The sequence below is a fragment of the Acanthopagrus latus genome, chromosome 2, assembly GCF_904848185.1.
Source record: "Acanthopagrus latus isolate v.2019 chromosome 2, fAcaLat1.1, whole genome shotgun sequence".
In the NCBI taxonomy this organism is placed as follows: domain Eukaryota; kingdom Metazoa; phylum Chordata; class Actinopteri; order Spariformes; family Sparidae; genus Acanthopagrus; species Acanthopagrus latus.
This window is the reverse complement of record NC_051040.1, coordinates 3,081,603-3,096,483: the sequence shown is the minus strand read 5'-3', so window position 1 is coordinate 3,096,483 and position 14,881 is coordinate 3,081,603. Positions and strand designations below refer to the sequence as shown.

The window sequence follows — 14,881 nt, the reverse complement described above, 5'->3', positions numbered from 1 at the left end:
CGTTCATGAACAAACTTGAAACAGAAAACCGCTTCATCTGTCTGCACTGACGAACACTGTCACATCCTGTCTTGAATGTTGCTTAAAGAAAAGGAAAAAAAAAACCCTCAGTGCTGTTTATCATCACAGGATTATATAAACAGGGTTTAAAGTGCATGCTGCCGAACCTGCAGCTCAGAAACAGGCCAAGAATTACAAACCAACAGTCGCAGCTCAACTGTTGATGGTGCGTCTTGACTCGGTTGTCATTACAGGACGAGGAAATGAAGCGCCGACATCCAATAAACCGGGCTCCGCTCTGTCTGATGTCGTCACGATGAGGTCTAAATTAAAAGTCGCCCTTGGGTCACCACCTAACTGTCTAATTACAGGCCTGATAACGTTCCCACGTGCTTCCTGATGAGCTGATGCTGTGGACCAGCCATCAGTGGAAACCGTGAAGGAAAAACCCTCCATGCAACGTATGACGGCACGAGTCAGCGCGGGTGTATTTTTAGCACTTCCGTCAAGTCAGTGGAAGCGCCTGAGCGGCAGACTGCAGCTCCTCGGCTTTTACTGTAAACACACCGACTGGAGGGTGCGACCCCAAAAACACTGAGAGCTGATACAGATCACAGCTGTGTGTGTTTGTGGTCCACAAGAAGAAGAAGAAGAAGAAGAAGTTCTGCTTCTTCATTTCTTTAACTGCTAATTTAAGACTTTATTGTTGAATGATTTGTTTTTGTGCACAGAGGTCGGTCACTGCAGGAGCACAAACACAGGACAGAGAGTTTTACTGTTTGTAGTTTTTTATGTCAAAGTGAAAATGATTTAGTTTGGTGACATTACACATGAAAGTAGGTCATCACACACCGATGAGGCCACAGAGACGCGGTCCAGAACAAAGTGACCAACAGCACCGGCAGGAAACCTGCTGGTTGTTTAACTCATAAATACTGAAATGTGAAAGTTAAGCTGAGGAGAGTAACAACTGGATGTGATCTGTGTCGTAATGACTCTCAGAGTTCTGTGACATAACAAACCGCTATCTCAGAAACTCGCTGCGCTGACATTCATAATTATCAGCGAACAGAAAACTCCAGCTGTAGCGTCTCTTTCCTGAGCCGATGACCCCGAGTGCCGAGGACAAACCACAGACTCTGTTGTGAGAAGTTTCATGCAGGAACTGTTTTCTTTCTGTGTCACCGCTCAGGAAGAAGCGGGCATCAACAGGAGCTAACTGAGCTAACTGAGCTAACTGAGCTAACTGAGCTAGCTAATGTTACCACTTTACAAATTACATCGGGCTCAAATTATGAAGGTGAAACGAGTCATTTCACAGGTTTGTGACGCTCAAAATGAATCTGTCCACCTTTACAGACACTTCTCTCACTATATGAGCTTATGGGAAAAAGGTCACGTGATGATGTAATGACACAGTTTGGCCACTTGGTCGACTTCAGAGCTCTGTGCTTTGAATCCAGCTCGACTTGGTGCGATCACATCGTCAGCGGCTGTAAAAACTGTGGGAACATTGTCAGAACCACAGCAGCCAGAATTTTATCCCTTCTGGTCTTTAAAGCTGCATCATTAAACTGATTTGTGACCCGGTCGAGAAGTTATCCGGCCCGGCGCTGCCCGATGCAGAAGATCTGAGTAATCTCACACCCAGGAAGCTGAATTATTTTTGGCCCCCCAGATTATCAGATCTGCCGTGAAGATCTTTAACTCAACGTCTTCTTAGAAACCAGATAGTTCCTGCATCACAACGAGCTCTGTGGATGATCTGGCACCAAAACACAACACATGCTGGTCTGTGCTGGTTTTTCCAGCAGGGCCGTCATGCATCTCCAAACGTGTTATTATTTATTTCTTGTGCTGCTTCGGGCTCCACAAGCCGAGTCACATCCGGAGTCGTTATAATAAAGAGAAGTGAGAGATTTCTACAGCTGATACCTGCAGAACTCTGCAGCCCACAACAGAACCACACACACACACACAGGGACACAAAGTGTGTTAGCATGCTGCTGTTAGCATGTAGCTCCTGTGCTACCTGTCAGCTATAAGTTACAACACTGAAACACCTGCTGACGTCATCACGAACTCCTCCAGTTTGTGTCTTTCATCAGAAACAAACAAAAAACTGATTCCAGGAATATTCAGTTATTTATTTACAGTCTATTTTTATTCATGGCCACAGTTTCCTGCTTCTCACTGAGGAGTGTGTGTGTCTGTGTGTGTGTTTCCAGAACATGACGGAGCTGCGCAGGTGGGCGGGGCTTGGCTCCCCTCGGCGGCCAATGGGAAGGCAGCGTGTCGCTGTCAAACACAGCTGATCGATGAGTCAGGGCAGCGCAGCCGAGAAGGTCCCACTTGTTGCTGAGCAGGAGTCGCGGTCGGAGTTCGGATCCAGCTTCACTCCTCATCGCCCTCACGTCTGTCCGCCGGAACCACCCGAACCTCCGCTGCAGCCCGGGCAGCCTCCCCCGCTCAGGATCTCACCGCTGCTGCCTCCCTCGCGGCTCTCAGGTGAGACGTTTTCACCGTTTTTCACCGCCTCGCGCGCTCCTGTCACCGGGAGGAGCCGTCGGTGTTCGAACTTCAGCCGCTGATCGATCCAGGTGATTAGAACCAATAACAGATCGATGTGACTGAGTGTGCGGAGGGACGGGAGCGGGTCTGTCTGCTGCTCTGAGGAGGCAGCTGGTTCTGTTGGACACGAGCTGCGATTCTGACCCATAAACATGAAGTCGGTGCCGATTAGTTATTGATCCGGTATTGATAAAGACTCGGCCTGAAAGTTAATGATCCCGCTTCGTTCATTCAGCCTCTTACATGATGAACTGTGAGGATATAATCAGCTCAAGGAGTTTCCAGGAGTCCTTGAGAGCCATCCAGGTTCTCCAAGGAATGATTCAAGGAGGAGTTCAAGGCTATTGATTAATCAGTAAATCAGTCTGCAGGATAATAATCTGACAGTAACATTTGATTGTTTCAGTCTTTGTCCGTTCAGCTGAACTGTTGAAGGTTGAACTGTCAGATTGATCCATGATAGTGTGCGTGTGTGTGTGTGCGTGTGTGTGTGTGTGTGTGTGCGTGTGGCTTTTAGTGTAATTCGATCCAACACAACTTTATTGATGTTTGTCATTAATAGTAAACAAAAAAAAAAACAGTTCATAACAGAACTAAACACATTTAACATCACTTGTAATAAAAACATTAACGATGAGAAATGACCCGTTTCACCGTCGTGTTCGGTCCAGTAACGTGGGACGATGCTTCAGAACCAGAACCAGTCGGGGGCTAACTGGTTAGCATGCCAGCTTCAGTCAGTACGTCACAGTAACTGTTATCAGACTTTCTGTTGATACTCGTTGTTGATTTTCCAACTTAAATTCCTGCATAATGCGTCTTTAAAGCAGCTTTACACAGGGCTTGTTGATGCTGGCGCCCCCTGTGGACAAAAGGTGGTAGTGTTTGTTTTCACCTGCAGTAACGATCTCGGTCCGTTAAAGAAAGACGTTTGTTTTAAACCTCCTTTACTTTCCTGAGGAAGTTTGCAGGATGTTGTTGTTGAACTGTGTGAGATTGATAACTTTAATATCTGTTCCAGCCTCAGTTCATCGTCAGTAATCTGCCATAAAAATAAAAAAAAAGATGTTTTTTCATTTTATGACTCATCCGACCCACTGATAAATAAAAAAAAAAAATAAAAGCTATAATAATCCTGCAGAAACAAACAAGTCGTGCCTGGTTTGTTGACGACGGTCACTCGGAGACATCGGAGTGAAACTATTGATCAGGTCATGAGGGTGTTTAGACCTTTGTGTCATCACATTAAAACAACACACACACACACACACACACACACACAGACACACAATGTAACCTGTAGTGCAACATCAGCACTTCCACTGTGTGTTGGCTGTGTATTGTGTTCAGAGCATCACAACCTGCTGCCTCACCTCCAGTTTTACGCTCTCTGTTTAGTGTAAGAGGAAGTTTGGAAGGTGTGGCTCGTGGGAAATGCTGGTGTTGCGTTGAAATGTGGTTAACTTCCTCACTGCTGAGTGTTTTTTTTAAGACGAGCAGGTTCCCGAGGTGCGAGAGGTGATTCACAGGGATCCACTCATTTATGGGGGGCTTGAAGTCTCTAATCAGTGATGTAAACAATTAATTTTTGAGTAATCAACAGTTGGAGAAACTCTCTGATTCCAGCTTCTTTACGTGTGAATATTTCCTGGTTTTCGACAGCAGACTGAACATGTTTGGACTGTGGATGAAAACAAGACATCTGAGGACGTCGTGTTGCTCTTTGGGAAACACAGATCGACACGTGTCACCGTAATCTCACACTAAGACTAAGACTAAGATTAATAAATGGAAATAAATGTTTGTTGCAGCCAACATTTAAAGCCCCTGATTGTAGAAAGACGTGGTGATCCTTCACCTGTGATTGGTCAGAATCAGACGCCGATGAAGAAGTTGTGCTTGTTTGTTCTCTGAGCGGTTGAAGATGGACTCTAAACGTCGAGGTTAATTCAGTCACTGAGTGTCATAACGAGACGTTTTCCCTCAGTAAAGAGAAAACTAACACCCCGGCATCTTATTTCACACCTTCAACAATCAGTAGCAGCAGAGCAGAAAGACCAAAGTTCAACATGTCGGATCAGAAGTCACTGATCAACCCGACTGACTCAGATGTGGTTCAGTGGGTGAGGACGCTCCCTGCTACTACGTGACTGAGTCACAGCAGACTGCCAGCGGTCATCGTGTCTTATCTTCCCGCCAGCGTCTCTTATTGTTCAGAGGCGACGATGACGCTTCCTGCAGCGTGTTTTTCTGGGATTTTGGAAGTTAGTGGAAGTTTCTCCTGTTTGGCAGCGAACAAACGTCTGGAATAAAATTAAAAAAATGCATCGCTTCCTGTGTGCCAGAAAATATTTCCAAAAAAGAGCTTCCAGGCAGCAGCGAGCGATTCTGAGCGTGATGGATCCGTGGTTTGACTCTCTGATCTGAGTCACAGCTACGAGTGTGCACACATGAGCCTCCATCAGATCTAGAATCAGTTTAACATCAGTGACCTTTCATACGGAAGAAACAGCTTTGTGACCGTTGGGTGTTAAATCCAGCTCAGTCGTGAGATGGAGACGTACGTGACAACCTGAGCAGGAGTCTGAGATCCACAGACCAGGCCTGAGTTATTCCAGAGAAAATGGAAGATTGAATCATGGCGCAAGTGAAGCAAGCGACGCAACCGAAAAGACACCGTGCTGATGGACGAGGTTGTGATAGAATCTGAGGTAAAACGAGAGTGAACAGACGGTGTTGTGTCAAAGTCTGTTCCCCCGTCAACACGTGTTTCCTCGGACCGCCGAGGCTCGTTAACCCCAACCCTCAGGCATCTGTGTGAATCTCAAACACATTTCATTCATTCATTCATTCATTCATTCATTCATTCATTCACGCCGTCTTCCTGCATCTTATTACAAAATGCATCCTTTAAAACATTACATAAGAAACTTGGAATCCCTCTTGCCAGGGCGTCTGAAATCTGCTGAAGTGTTTTGTTTCTCTTCTCCATTTCTTCGTCTGTGTCTCTCACCGAGGACGCATCGGAAGAAATAAAGGAGAACTGTGACTCTGGGAGGAAACTGGGAGAGGAGAGGTGTGGATGATGGAGAGGAGGCGAGATTACAAAAGCTCCGAGACGCAGATGGTGTTAAAAAAAAAAAAAAAAAAAAAACTGCTCCTGGGATTATTCCCGTTGTCAGATGTTTGTCGGCTGCGACAGAGGAGGACGTCCTCCAGCCGTCACCTGTAGTCAAGCTGTCAGTCAGACTCGCCTTCACAGCCCTCCAACAAAACACAGCCAGATTGTGCCAGCTGACGCTAAAAGCTGTGGGAACGCTGACATTTAAGTCTTGCCAGAATGATGTTTTGTAGTGATTCTGACGGTGGCGGAGTCGATGCGTCACATCATCTCACCACAACTTTTTAAAAACATTTTTTTATCCATACACTCACGATGCTGCCGCGCGATTGAAGCCGAGCAGTTATTCCACCGGCTTGTCGCGTCACGTCGGCGAGACAAAGGAAACAAAAAACAAAACAGCCAAAATCCTCCGTCAGAGCGTCGCGACCTGCAGCTGAACGCATCTAGAAATAATCTCTCTGTCTTCACTTTAATTCTGCAGCCGCAGAACTTGACAAACATTTCAGCAGAAGTTCTAATATCGCAGAGGGCCACGATGACTAAGATCCAGATCACCCACGCAGACTGTGGTCACGCAAGAAGGAGCTGTGTGTGTGTGTGTGTGTGTGTGTGTGTGTGTGTGTGTGTGTGTGTGTGTGTAAGTTGTGCTTTAAAGCAGCTTTGTGTGCACATTTTTCCTCACAACTCCAGTGACGTGCGAAAATCAATCAATAAGATGTCAGCTGTTACAGTAATCGCCAACTGTGTTCATTATTTATTCATTGGTTCAGCTGAACGAGTCTGAATTCTCTGATTCCAGCATCTCACATGTGTTTCTTCCAGATAAATTCATCTTTGGGTCGAGGATATTTTTAGGACGTCGTCTCATTTCATTTGACTTTGATCGCAGATCTACACGCATCATGCAGCCGGATCAACATCCCCTGACTGATTATGAGACGTGTGACAGACCAAACAACTGATCAGCTACTGCGAAACATCAACAATCTCTATTTTCAGCCCGTTTTCAAAGATTAAAAGGTGAATCAATGAATCATTTAATGTATAAAATATCAAAAAAATGTGAAAAATGCTCATCACATTTTCCCAAAAACCTCCAAGTGACGTCTTGACGTTTGCTTCTTTTGTCCATCCAGCGGTGGTAAACCCAAAGACTCCTCATTTACTGTCATTAATGAGAGAGAAAAAGCAGCAAATCCTCACGTTTAAGAATCCGGAACCAGAAAACGTAGGCGATGATAATGATCAACAGACGAGCCTCGCTAACAGCATTTAGCCCTGATGGTTCGAGTTCGGAGCGAGGGAATGCATCATGTCAACGACGGCCCTCACAACTATAGAAGGGGTATCGAGTGTGTGTGTTTGTGTGTTTGTGTGTGTGTGTGTGTGGGTGGCAGCCATGTTGAGGTACGGGGGCCCTCCCTCGCCGCTCCAGAGATGACTGGCGTCTCTCCTGACATGAAAGCACCAAACACACACTAAAGGCAGCAGAGCAACACCTACACACACACTCTCACACGCGGTGGCATTTAGACGGGCCCTGGCAGAACTTCTGGCTCCGCTGGCACTTGCCTCTGACAGGAAGTGCGTGCCTGGGACGAACCAGAGCGAGTCATCTGGAGAAAGAGTCTGGGGTTCTTGTGGTTTCAGAGCAAAGAAAGTTTTGGCGCTGCTCAGATGATGTGATGATTTTGGTCAGTATGGTCAGCGCTGACACAAACACGAGAGTGAGGTGACAGTTTCACTATCGCTCGACTGAAAGGTTGAAGTCAGGACGCGTTTACAGTCGAGCTGTAAAGAAGCCGAGCGCAGGAGCAGCGAGCAGCGGTGTGTTTACTGCCAGACCACCACAGTACGGGCTGATCCTTATTACATGTCCAACGTTTTATTCTCCATATTTGTACTTGTATCTATAGTCAGGTTATTTTACTAGAATTCATTTGGTTGTTTTACAGATTGAGAAGCTGTGGTGACACCTGAGTCATAGTTTGACTTCAGTCCAGTTCCAGAGAAACTCACTGATCCTTCCAGGTGTTTAAATGTGACAAAGGTCTGGTTGTTTTTCAGACCTTCATTGTGCCGTGACACGTCTTTAACTGAGGAGCTCAGATTTGTTGGTTGTGGATACTCAGAGCTCTGTTATAACGTGTCTGTTGTCTTTGGTAAAGTGGAAAAGTAACGTGAGATGAAAACTACGCGTCTCTGTGTCAGATGCTGCTGACAGAGTTCATCCTTGAGGTTTCGGGGGGCACAGACAGGAAGTCAGCGGCTCAGATGTCGAGTGTCGTTTGTAAAAAAAATCAAAACCGAAGAGCTTCATCAGTGCAGCTGCTCAGTGACCAATGTGTGTGTGTGTGTGTGTGTGTGTGTGTGTGCAGCTGACAGGTGTGAATAAACACAACAGCAGGTCGGCTTTGTCAGTCTGCTCTGGATTACGGCGAACAGCAGGCAGCTTCAACCCTTTTTCTCTCACAGCTGTGATGTCACTTGTATTTTCAGAAATGTACCGCGGATGAAATGTTTAAAACGAGAGAGATGTGTCACTTCTGCTTCCTGCTCTGAGACACTGACAGGACATTAGCTCAGTGTGAAGTTAACCATTCAACACGCGAGAAATTAGTGGTTATTTAATGGTGCGTTCAAGACCAGCGAAGACAAATGAGCACCGGTCAGCATCACAGAACAGAGACACCTCCGCGGATCTCTGCTGCAGTCGGGCTGATAAACCGGAGTGAAGATAAATAGAATTTAATCCTCCAGTAAATGAAACTCTGGGTGTTTGTTCCTCCACATGTTTCTGGATCTACAGGCAGAATTCACACATCGGTGCTTTTATTGTTGGTGTTGAAGTTGATTCATCAACTCTTTGTCTCTGTCGTGTTTTCAGGAACTCTGGTTTGATGTCTGGCTCGGTCTCGTATCCATGGCTGTGTGGACACATCAGTCTGGTCTGTGGACTCCTCCTCCTGGCCTCCTCGCCGCTGCTGGCCGCAGGTACGACCTCTGACCCCACCTGTCCCCCCCCCTCACCCCTCACACCTCCAGGTAGCTGGTTTCACCTTCATTTTATAAGCAAACAGGCTCATATTTGGCAAAATTAACAGGTCCATGTCGACCAAGCTGCAGGAGAAACGGCCTCCACGTCATCGTCCAAACAGAACTTGATCCTGCAGAACCTTCCGGTGCTGCTCGCCAGCGGTTTGGACTGAAGCACGCAGCGTTACGCCCTCATTAATGATGACTGATTGCGAAACACTAAATGAACTTTCTGCAGCCTGTTGCAGGATGCAGCCGCCGTACGTGTTTCTCTCGGCTTCTTCCTCTTTTTATCAGAAGTGTCAACTTCACACTTTTAGAGTTTATATTGTGTTAAAATGACTTCTCTGGAGCTTCAACTCTTTTTCCCTCTCCTTCCTGTTTCTAACTGTCTGAATACCAAACTGAGCTGATCTAAAATATCTTGTTCTTGTGAAACCCTCAGATTGAGATAAGCTTCTAGTTGAAAGTTGATACTTTTCTCGTTGTGGCTTCTCGGGCAGATTTTTGTTAGTTTCCACTCTCACACTTGACCTACTCTTCACGTGTGTTTGTGATGTTTGGGGTTTTGGAGCTTGCGGAGGTGGAAACCAGAATTGTGCAGACGCAGACTTTTTAAAAGGTGGCAGGCGAAGAAAAGGAGGAAGTGGGTAACTGTGTCGGCTGCTCCAGCAAAGCTGCCCATCAGGTGAAGCTGAAGTGGGTGCGGGCGCTCGTCACTAAATGAGAAGTGAGTTGCTGGAAAAGCTCGTCGGCAGGCACGCATTGAAAATCAGCATGTATGTGAGCAGCACGGTCGCTGCCGCTGCCATCTGGCAAAGCAACATACAACCATCTGCTGCTGCTGCACCACCAGACGACACCGCAGCCTCCGTCCTGCTGGAAATAACTCGTTATTCATTTCTAAGATTTATTACTAAGTCATCCAGGTTAAAGTTTGTTGTCCAGGTTGTGTCTTGAAAAGCGCTCCTGACCCTCCATCGAGCTTTTTCTCATGTTTGTTGACAGAATCAATATCACACTCACTCGTCATCGTCACGCTGCTCTTCTCAAACAACAACATCAGTTTCTGGTCATGAGTTCTGAAGACTGTTGTTTCAGATTTACTGTGTAGAGGCTCGAGCACACCTTCAGTTCCTCGAGGGCAGCTGTGCAGTCAATACTCACGAACAAGAGAAGAGATCACTTGTCACACTTTAAGATTATCGGTGACACAAATTTTCCACCGTTAGATCTTCACCAGCTCAAACCCAGTGATGTTTTTGCAATTAAACAGGAAGTGTGCAGGAGCTGCCGAGTAAATAACCAACATCTCCAGCAGAGCAGAACCCTCTTTTTTTAATTTCCCTAAAATATTACCGACATGTGCTGATTGTGACATTTTAAAATCCAGGAATTATGTATGGTGATACAATTACAGCACAAAATGAGAGGAAATCTGTGCTCTAGCAATGCAAACTGAGCTGAAGCTCTGAGAGCTGCTGGAGGTGGCAGCATGTGGAAGGAAGGAGTGTGAATATCACCGCCGCAGTGTTTAAAGACAACAAACGCGTGTGAAGCAGCGCTGCAGAGACGAGAGGCTGCAAATATAGACCTTCACCAACAAGAACAGTGCGACTCAGACTTGACTCGACTAATAATCTCCATCGTGGCCTTTTCTCATCTCTGTGTTCTTGTTGTTCTCTGCAGGCCGGTTCGGTAACTGTTCCCACCCGCTGGTGCCCGAACACGGAGGCTTCCGCTGTGATCCGTCTCCGTGTCGAGGGTTCCCCCACAAGAGCTCCATCCACTTCTTCTGCGAGCCCGGGTACCACTTCAACACCAAGGCCCGCATCTCCAGGTGCCGCCATGGCAAGTGGCAGACCCCGATACCGGCCTGCGTCCCCAACAAACGTAAGGATTTAGATCTAGTTTCATGCATTTTATGTTTGAGTGAGTATTTACACGATATTCAGGTGCAGCAAGTGAATTTTTCTGCAAGTATTAAACATGTTCGGTATCATCACAATGAGAAAAACATCTTCCAGGTTTCGGACAAAATAAGTCGCTCTTGGCTCCGGAGGATCGTGATGGACATTCTTCATTGTTGTCAGACATTTTGTAGGAGAGATAATTAAGACAAACAGTTTGATCTACGATGGCAGAGATTGTTAGTCGCAGCCTCACAGTGACTCAAACGCTCCTCGCGGCCGAACAACTCTGTGAGGAAATGAACCGTAGCTGCAGCATGAACTCAGTCGGATGCACGACTTTGTTTCTTCCTTGTGTGGATTGAGGATTGAATTCTGCAGAATGCTGATGTTTATTTATCGGGACATCCTAAATCTTTTCCCGGCACACTGAATATACGGCGATGTGGGTTATCAGATAGTAGCTGAGTTGGTGTTTGTTCCAGGAGCATCAGGACTCTCATGACATCAGTTCACTTGTTATTAATCTTTTAAGCTGAAGGAACAAATATAGTTGGGTACGTTTTGGATAAGATGGTTGGAAAGTCCGACTTCACCCTCGTGCATGTTTTTCTAGTTTTATGTGCATCAGTCATCGTTTTGCTGCGGCGCTCGTCTCATCAACAAACATTAAACAAAGTCAAGTTTTTAATTCAATATTTACCAGAACAAAATGCTCCGGGTGATTTGTAGAGGAGAGAATGTTTCAGTCTTGTCTGGAGTCACGTGACGTTAAAACTCCCGCCGTCGTTATTAAGCCGACGTTTCTTTAAACAACTCCAAACATCGTGTGACATTTCCCAGCAGCCCCGGGGCGTCACAGCGTTCCTCAGTTTATAAAGTGTTACTGACTCATGATGGTTCCTGCATGTTTGGAGCGTGCAGCAGCGTCAGGTGTCTCCTCGCCATCACACGTTAACGCCAAACCAGCAGCGGCAGCTCGCGTTTATCTTTGACCTACTTAACAGAGACGCGGCTGCAGACGCTGTAGAATCTTGTCTTTCCTCAGACCAGTTCCGACTTCCTCTGTCGCCATTCACTGACACCCGCTGTGACAGGAAGTCAGAGCGCAGAGCGAGGAAGCGGTCGAAGCCACCATAATAACCAATAAACATTTCCTCTGCGTCGTCGCTGTCGGAGCCTCATGGAAAGCTACTGCTGCCACGGGCACAGAGAAGCCACATGAGTCGATGAAGAGCTTCCTCTCGTAGATCTTTTTATTTGATTTGATTTGTTTCTGTTCAGACGGTGGAACGCTGGGATTTTCCACAGAGGTGCAGCGCATAAAGATTTTATCTCACGGCTTCAGATCGTGTCTCAAAGTGAATGCAAACACCAGGCTGCCAGATTTTAGATTTTAGAAGAAAAGAAGTTTCAGTCCAAGCTGACAAACCCCCCAAAATATTCTATTTATCTTCACGTCCGTAAAAAGGAAAAAAGGCCAGAAATATCAAACGTGTGACGCTGGAGCTACAAAGTGTTTTTTGCTTTGCTTGAGCTGCAAACTTCCTGTGTACTTCCTGTTTGATGTTTCCTCCAATTTTAATTATAAAAGCATTAAAGTTTATGCTAACGTTGGTTACTTCAGTGTCTCAGAGAACCGTCAGCTACGTTAGCTCGTCACTCAGCAGCACCAACGTTGAGAAAGTTGTTTCTGTTCTCATCGTCTTTCTTTCTCCTCCTCAGAGAACTTAAACTCTGACGACATGGGCAACGACTCGATGCCCAGCATGGCGACGACCGCGGTGGGCGTGTCCATCTTCCTGCTCACCACCACCGCCTGCCTGGTCGTCAAGTCCCGCCTCTACCCCTGCCAATCACACGGGTGAGGAGATTATTTACTGCTGTGCTTCCCAACGAGGGGAAATATAGCAGAAGAGCTCAACTAATTATATGAAAAATTAGGGTTGAGCGTGTACACAAAGCAAATAAACTGACTCACGAAATAACCGTCTCTCTCTCTCGTCCCAGCAGCCGTCGCTCCTCAGACCAGCTCGACCTGATGGTGGACGGACTTCCTGTCTCCCTCCCGTCCTACGAGGAGGCGGTGTACGGCAGCTGGGGGCAGCGCCTCCCCCCCTGCTCGGTGCCGGGCCCCACCCAGCTCCTGTTAGCTCAGGAGGCTCCCGGCTGTCACCAGACATCTCAGTCGGACGGCAGCCATCGCCCCCTGCTGTCCAATCAGAGCCCCGACAACCCCCCGCCCCCTTACGAGGAGGTCCAATCAGCACATCCCAGAGACAGGATGAGTGACGGGGGCGTCCGGCAGCTACATGTTGCGCTCTCAGACGATAAGGACACTTGATTGACAGACTGTGGCGTTCATGTGTGGCACATGTGTGGTGTTTAGCGACGACGGCTCGATTTTGATTGACAGCTGTTTGCTGCAGCACAGTGATCAATCTGCAGGCCGACGACAGCTGACAAACACACACAACACGACTGACGGCAGATTCCTGTGCTGAATGCACTTTTCCTGGTTGGCTGCAGCTCACCAGCACCGGGACGCTCTGTCCTATCACATGCTCTTTAGACTAAGCTGATAAGCTCTGATTGGCCAGTTGTTACGTCACAAAGACCCGAATGAAGAGGACTAAAGTTCATTAATTGATGAAATGTTGATCGTATCGTGTGTTGAATGAATGTTTTGAGTTTATGTGCTGTCAGGTGAAAACCTCGTGTCCAGAACGTCTTCAGGGAAAGAAAACTGCCTTTTTAAATTTGATTGGTTAAACAGATTGATTGAAAATCTTCAGTTTAAAGCAGCTTCAAGGAACTTTTTAGTTGTGTTGATTCTGGCGCCCCCTGTGGATAGAAGCGGTATGAGCGCCATCTTAATCTGGCTAGTGAGTGAATTTGTTGAAGGACGAGGTGAAAGAAAAACTTTTCCTCTTTTTTTAAAACCCATTTACAAGAAGTGCTATTTGTAACATTAAAGGAACAGTTCAACTCCTTCATAGTTTCATATTCCACAAAACATTTCCGGAGTTTCACGGTAAAATCAGCAGCTGGAGAATTGTTTTAAAACGGCTCCTTCAGCTCATCGAGCTCCTGGAATGATTTGAAAAAACTTTATTTACACCAGGCGGAAATCTTCTCTGTAGCCGCTAAGCTAAAAGCGTTAGCATCTGGAGTGGGTACACATGCTTGACTGCATGTCAAGTGTGTAAATAACATCTTTTTTTAAAAATCAATTTGGGATCTCGGGCTTCTGTAGACTTGAGTTATGCAGAGCAAACAGTTTGGGATCATTTGATAATAATGTTTTTTAGTCCCCAGCTGCAACTCTGTTTTTCTGCGAAGCTCCAGAAATATTTTTTTTTCGGGTGAACTGTCCCTTTTAAATTTAGACTGTTTCACAACCAGTTGAAAAGTTCCTTGCAGTAATTAAAGAATATCACGAGGTTTTCACATGAGAGCGGTCACTTAAAGTGTAAGTGCCTGTGTGTGTGTGTGTGTGTGTGTGTGTGTGTGTGTGTGTGTGTGTGTGTGTGTGTGTGTGTGTGTTTTCAGTGTAGTTCTGGAGACGTGGTCCATCCTTCCCGTCAGTGACGGGCCCGATCGAGGCTTCTGTGTGAAGTCAGTTCCGTGCTGTTGACTTGTGTGCAGCGACGTCGACGGCATGTTGTGTGTTAATTTAAACAGATGTTAATTTAGTGTCTGGAAACCAAACACACAGTCTGTAAAGTGTTTCTCCTGTGTTCATTCAGTGCTGAGTGAAGTCAAGATTAGATTCAGTTCGATGTGCAGTAACGAGAATCTCTCTGTTTACTGACACCAGATCAGTTTATAGCCCCGGTGGCATCGCTGCAGACACGAAGGTGCTTTAATCTGAACGACAACTTTCATTTCACAGCCTGCAAAAATACTCACAGTCGGACCAAATTCCCTCAAATCAGCTGAACGTGATCAGCGATCAATGAGCGATCTGATCCTGCCTCCACCTGCTGCTTCCCTCTCCGTCACTCTTTGACCTCTGCAGAGCAACTGACGCCTTCACAGACCTTGAATGTATTCTCTGTTTTATTTTGTGCCAACAAATTTAAATATATGGATTGTAATACTTAAAGATTATTTGTACATTGTATTATTGCACAGAATTATATGATGAATAAATGTTGAAACGTTTCTTTGTCCGACTTCTCGTTTGTGTCTTGATTGAAGTTCACCTGCGTCACCTGAGTTTGTCAGCGTGGCAGCA

General features: G+C 46.3%; 1 protein-coding gene across 3 annotated transcripts; it reads left to right on the top strand.

Moving 5' to 3' along the window:
• Positions 1-2,283: 2,283 nt before the first annotated feature.
• On the top strand, positions 2,284-14,816 carry zgc:152863 (uncharacterized protein LOC562658 homolog). 3 transcript variants are annotated; one of them, XM_037084249.1, is made up of 5 exons: positions 2,284-2,508; positions 8,583-8,689; positions 10,421-10,624; positions 12,367-12,505; positions 12,652-14,816. In XM_037084249.1, exons 2-5 carry the CDS (start codon positions 8,596-8,598, stop codon positions 12,983-12,985), a joined length of 771 nt encoding a protein of 256 aa, XP_036940144.1. In that variant the 5' UTR covers positions 2,284-2,508; positions 8,583-8,595; the 3' UTR covers positions 12,986-14,816. The 3 variants fall into 3 exon arrangements, with proteins under 3 accessions (XP_036940144.1, XP_036940163.1, XP_036940151.1); XM_037084268.1 differs by having other exon boundaries at positions 2,297-2,508; positions 12,655-14,816; XM_037084256.1 differs by lacking the exon at positions 2,284-2,508 and adding an exon at positions 6,373-6,715.
• Positions 14,817-14,881: the final 65 nt, after the last annotated feature.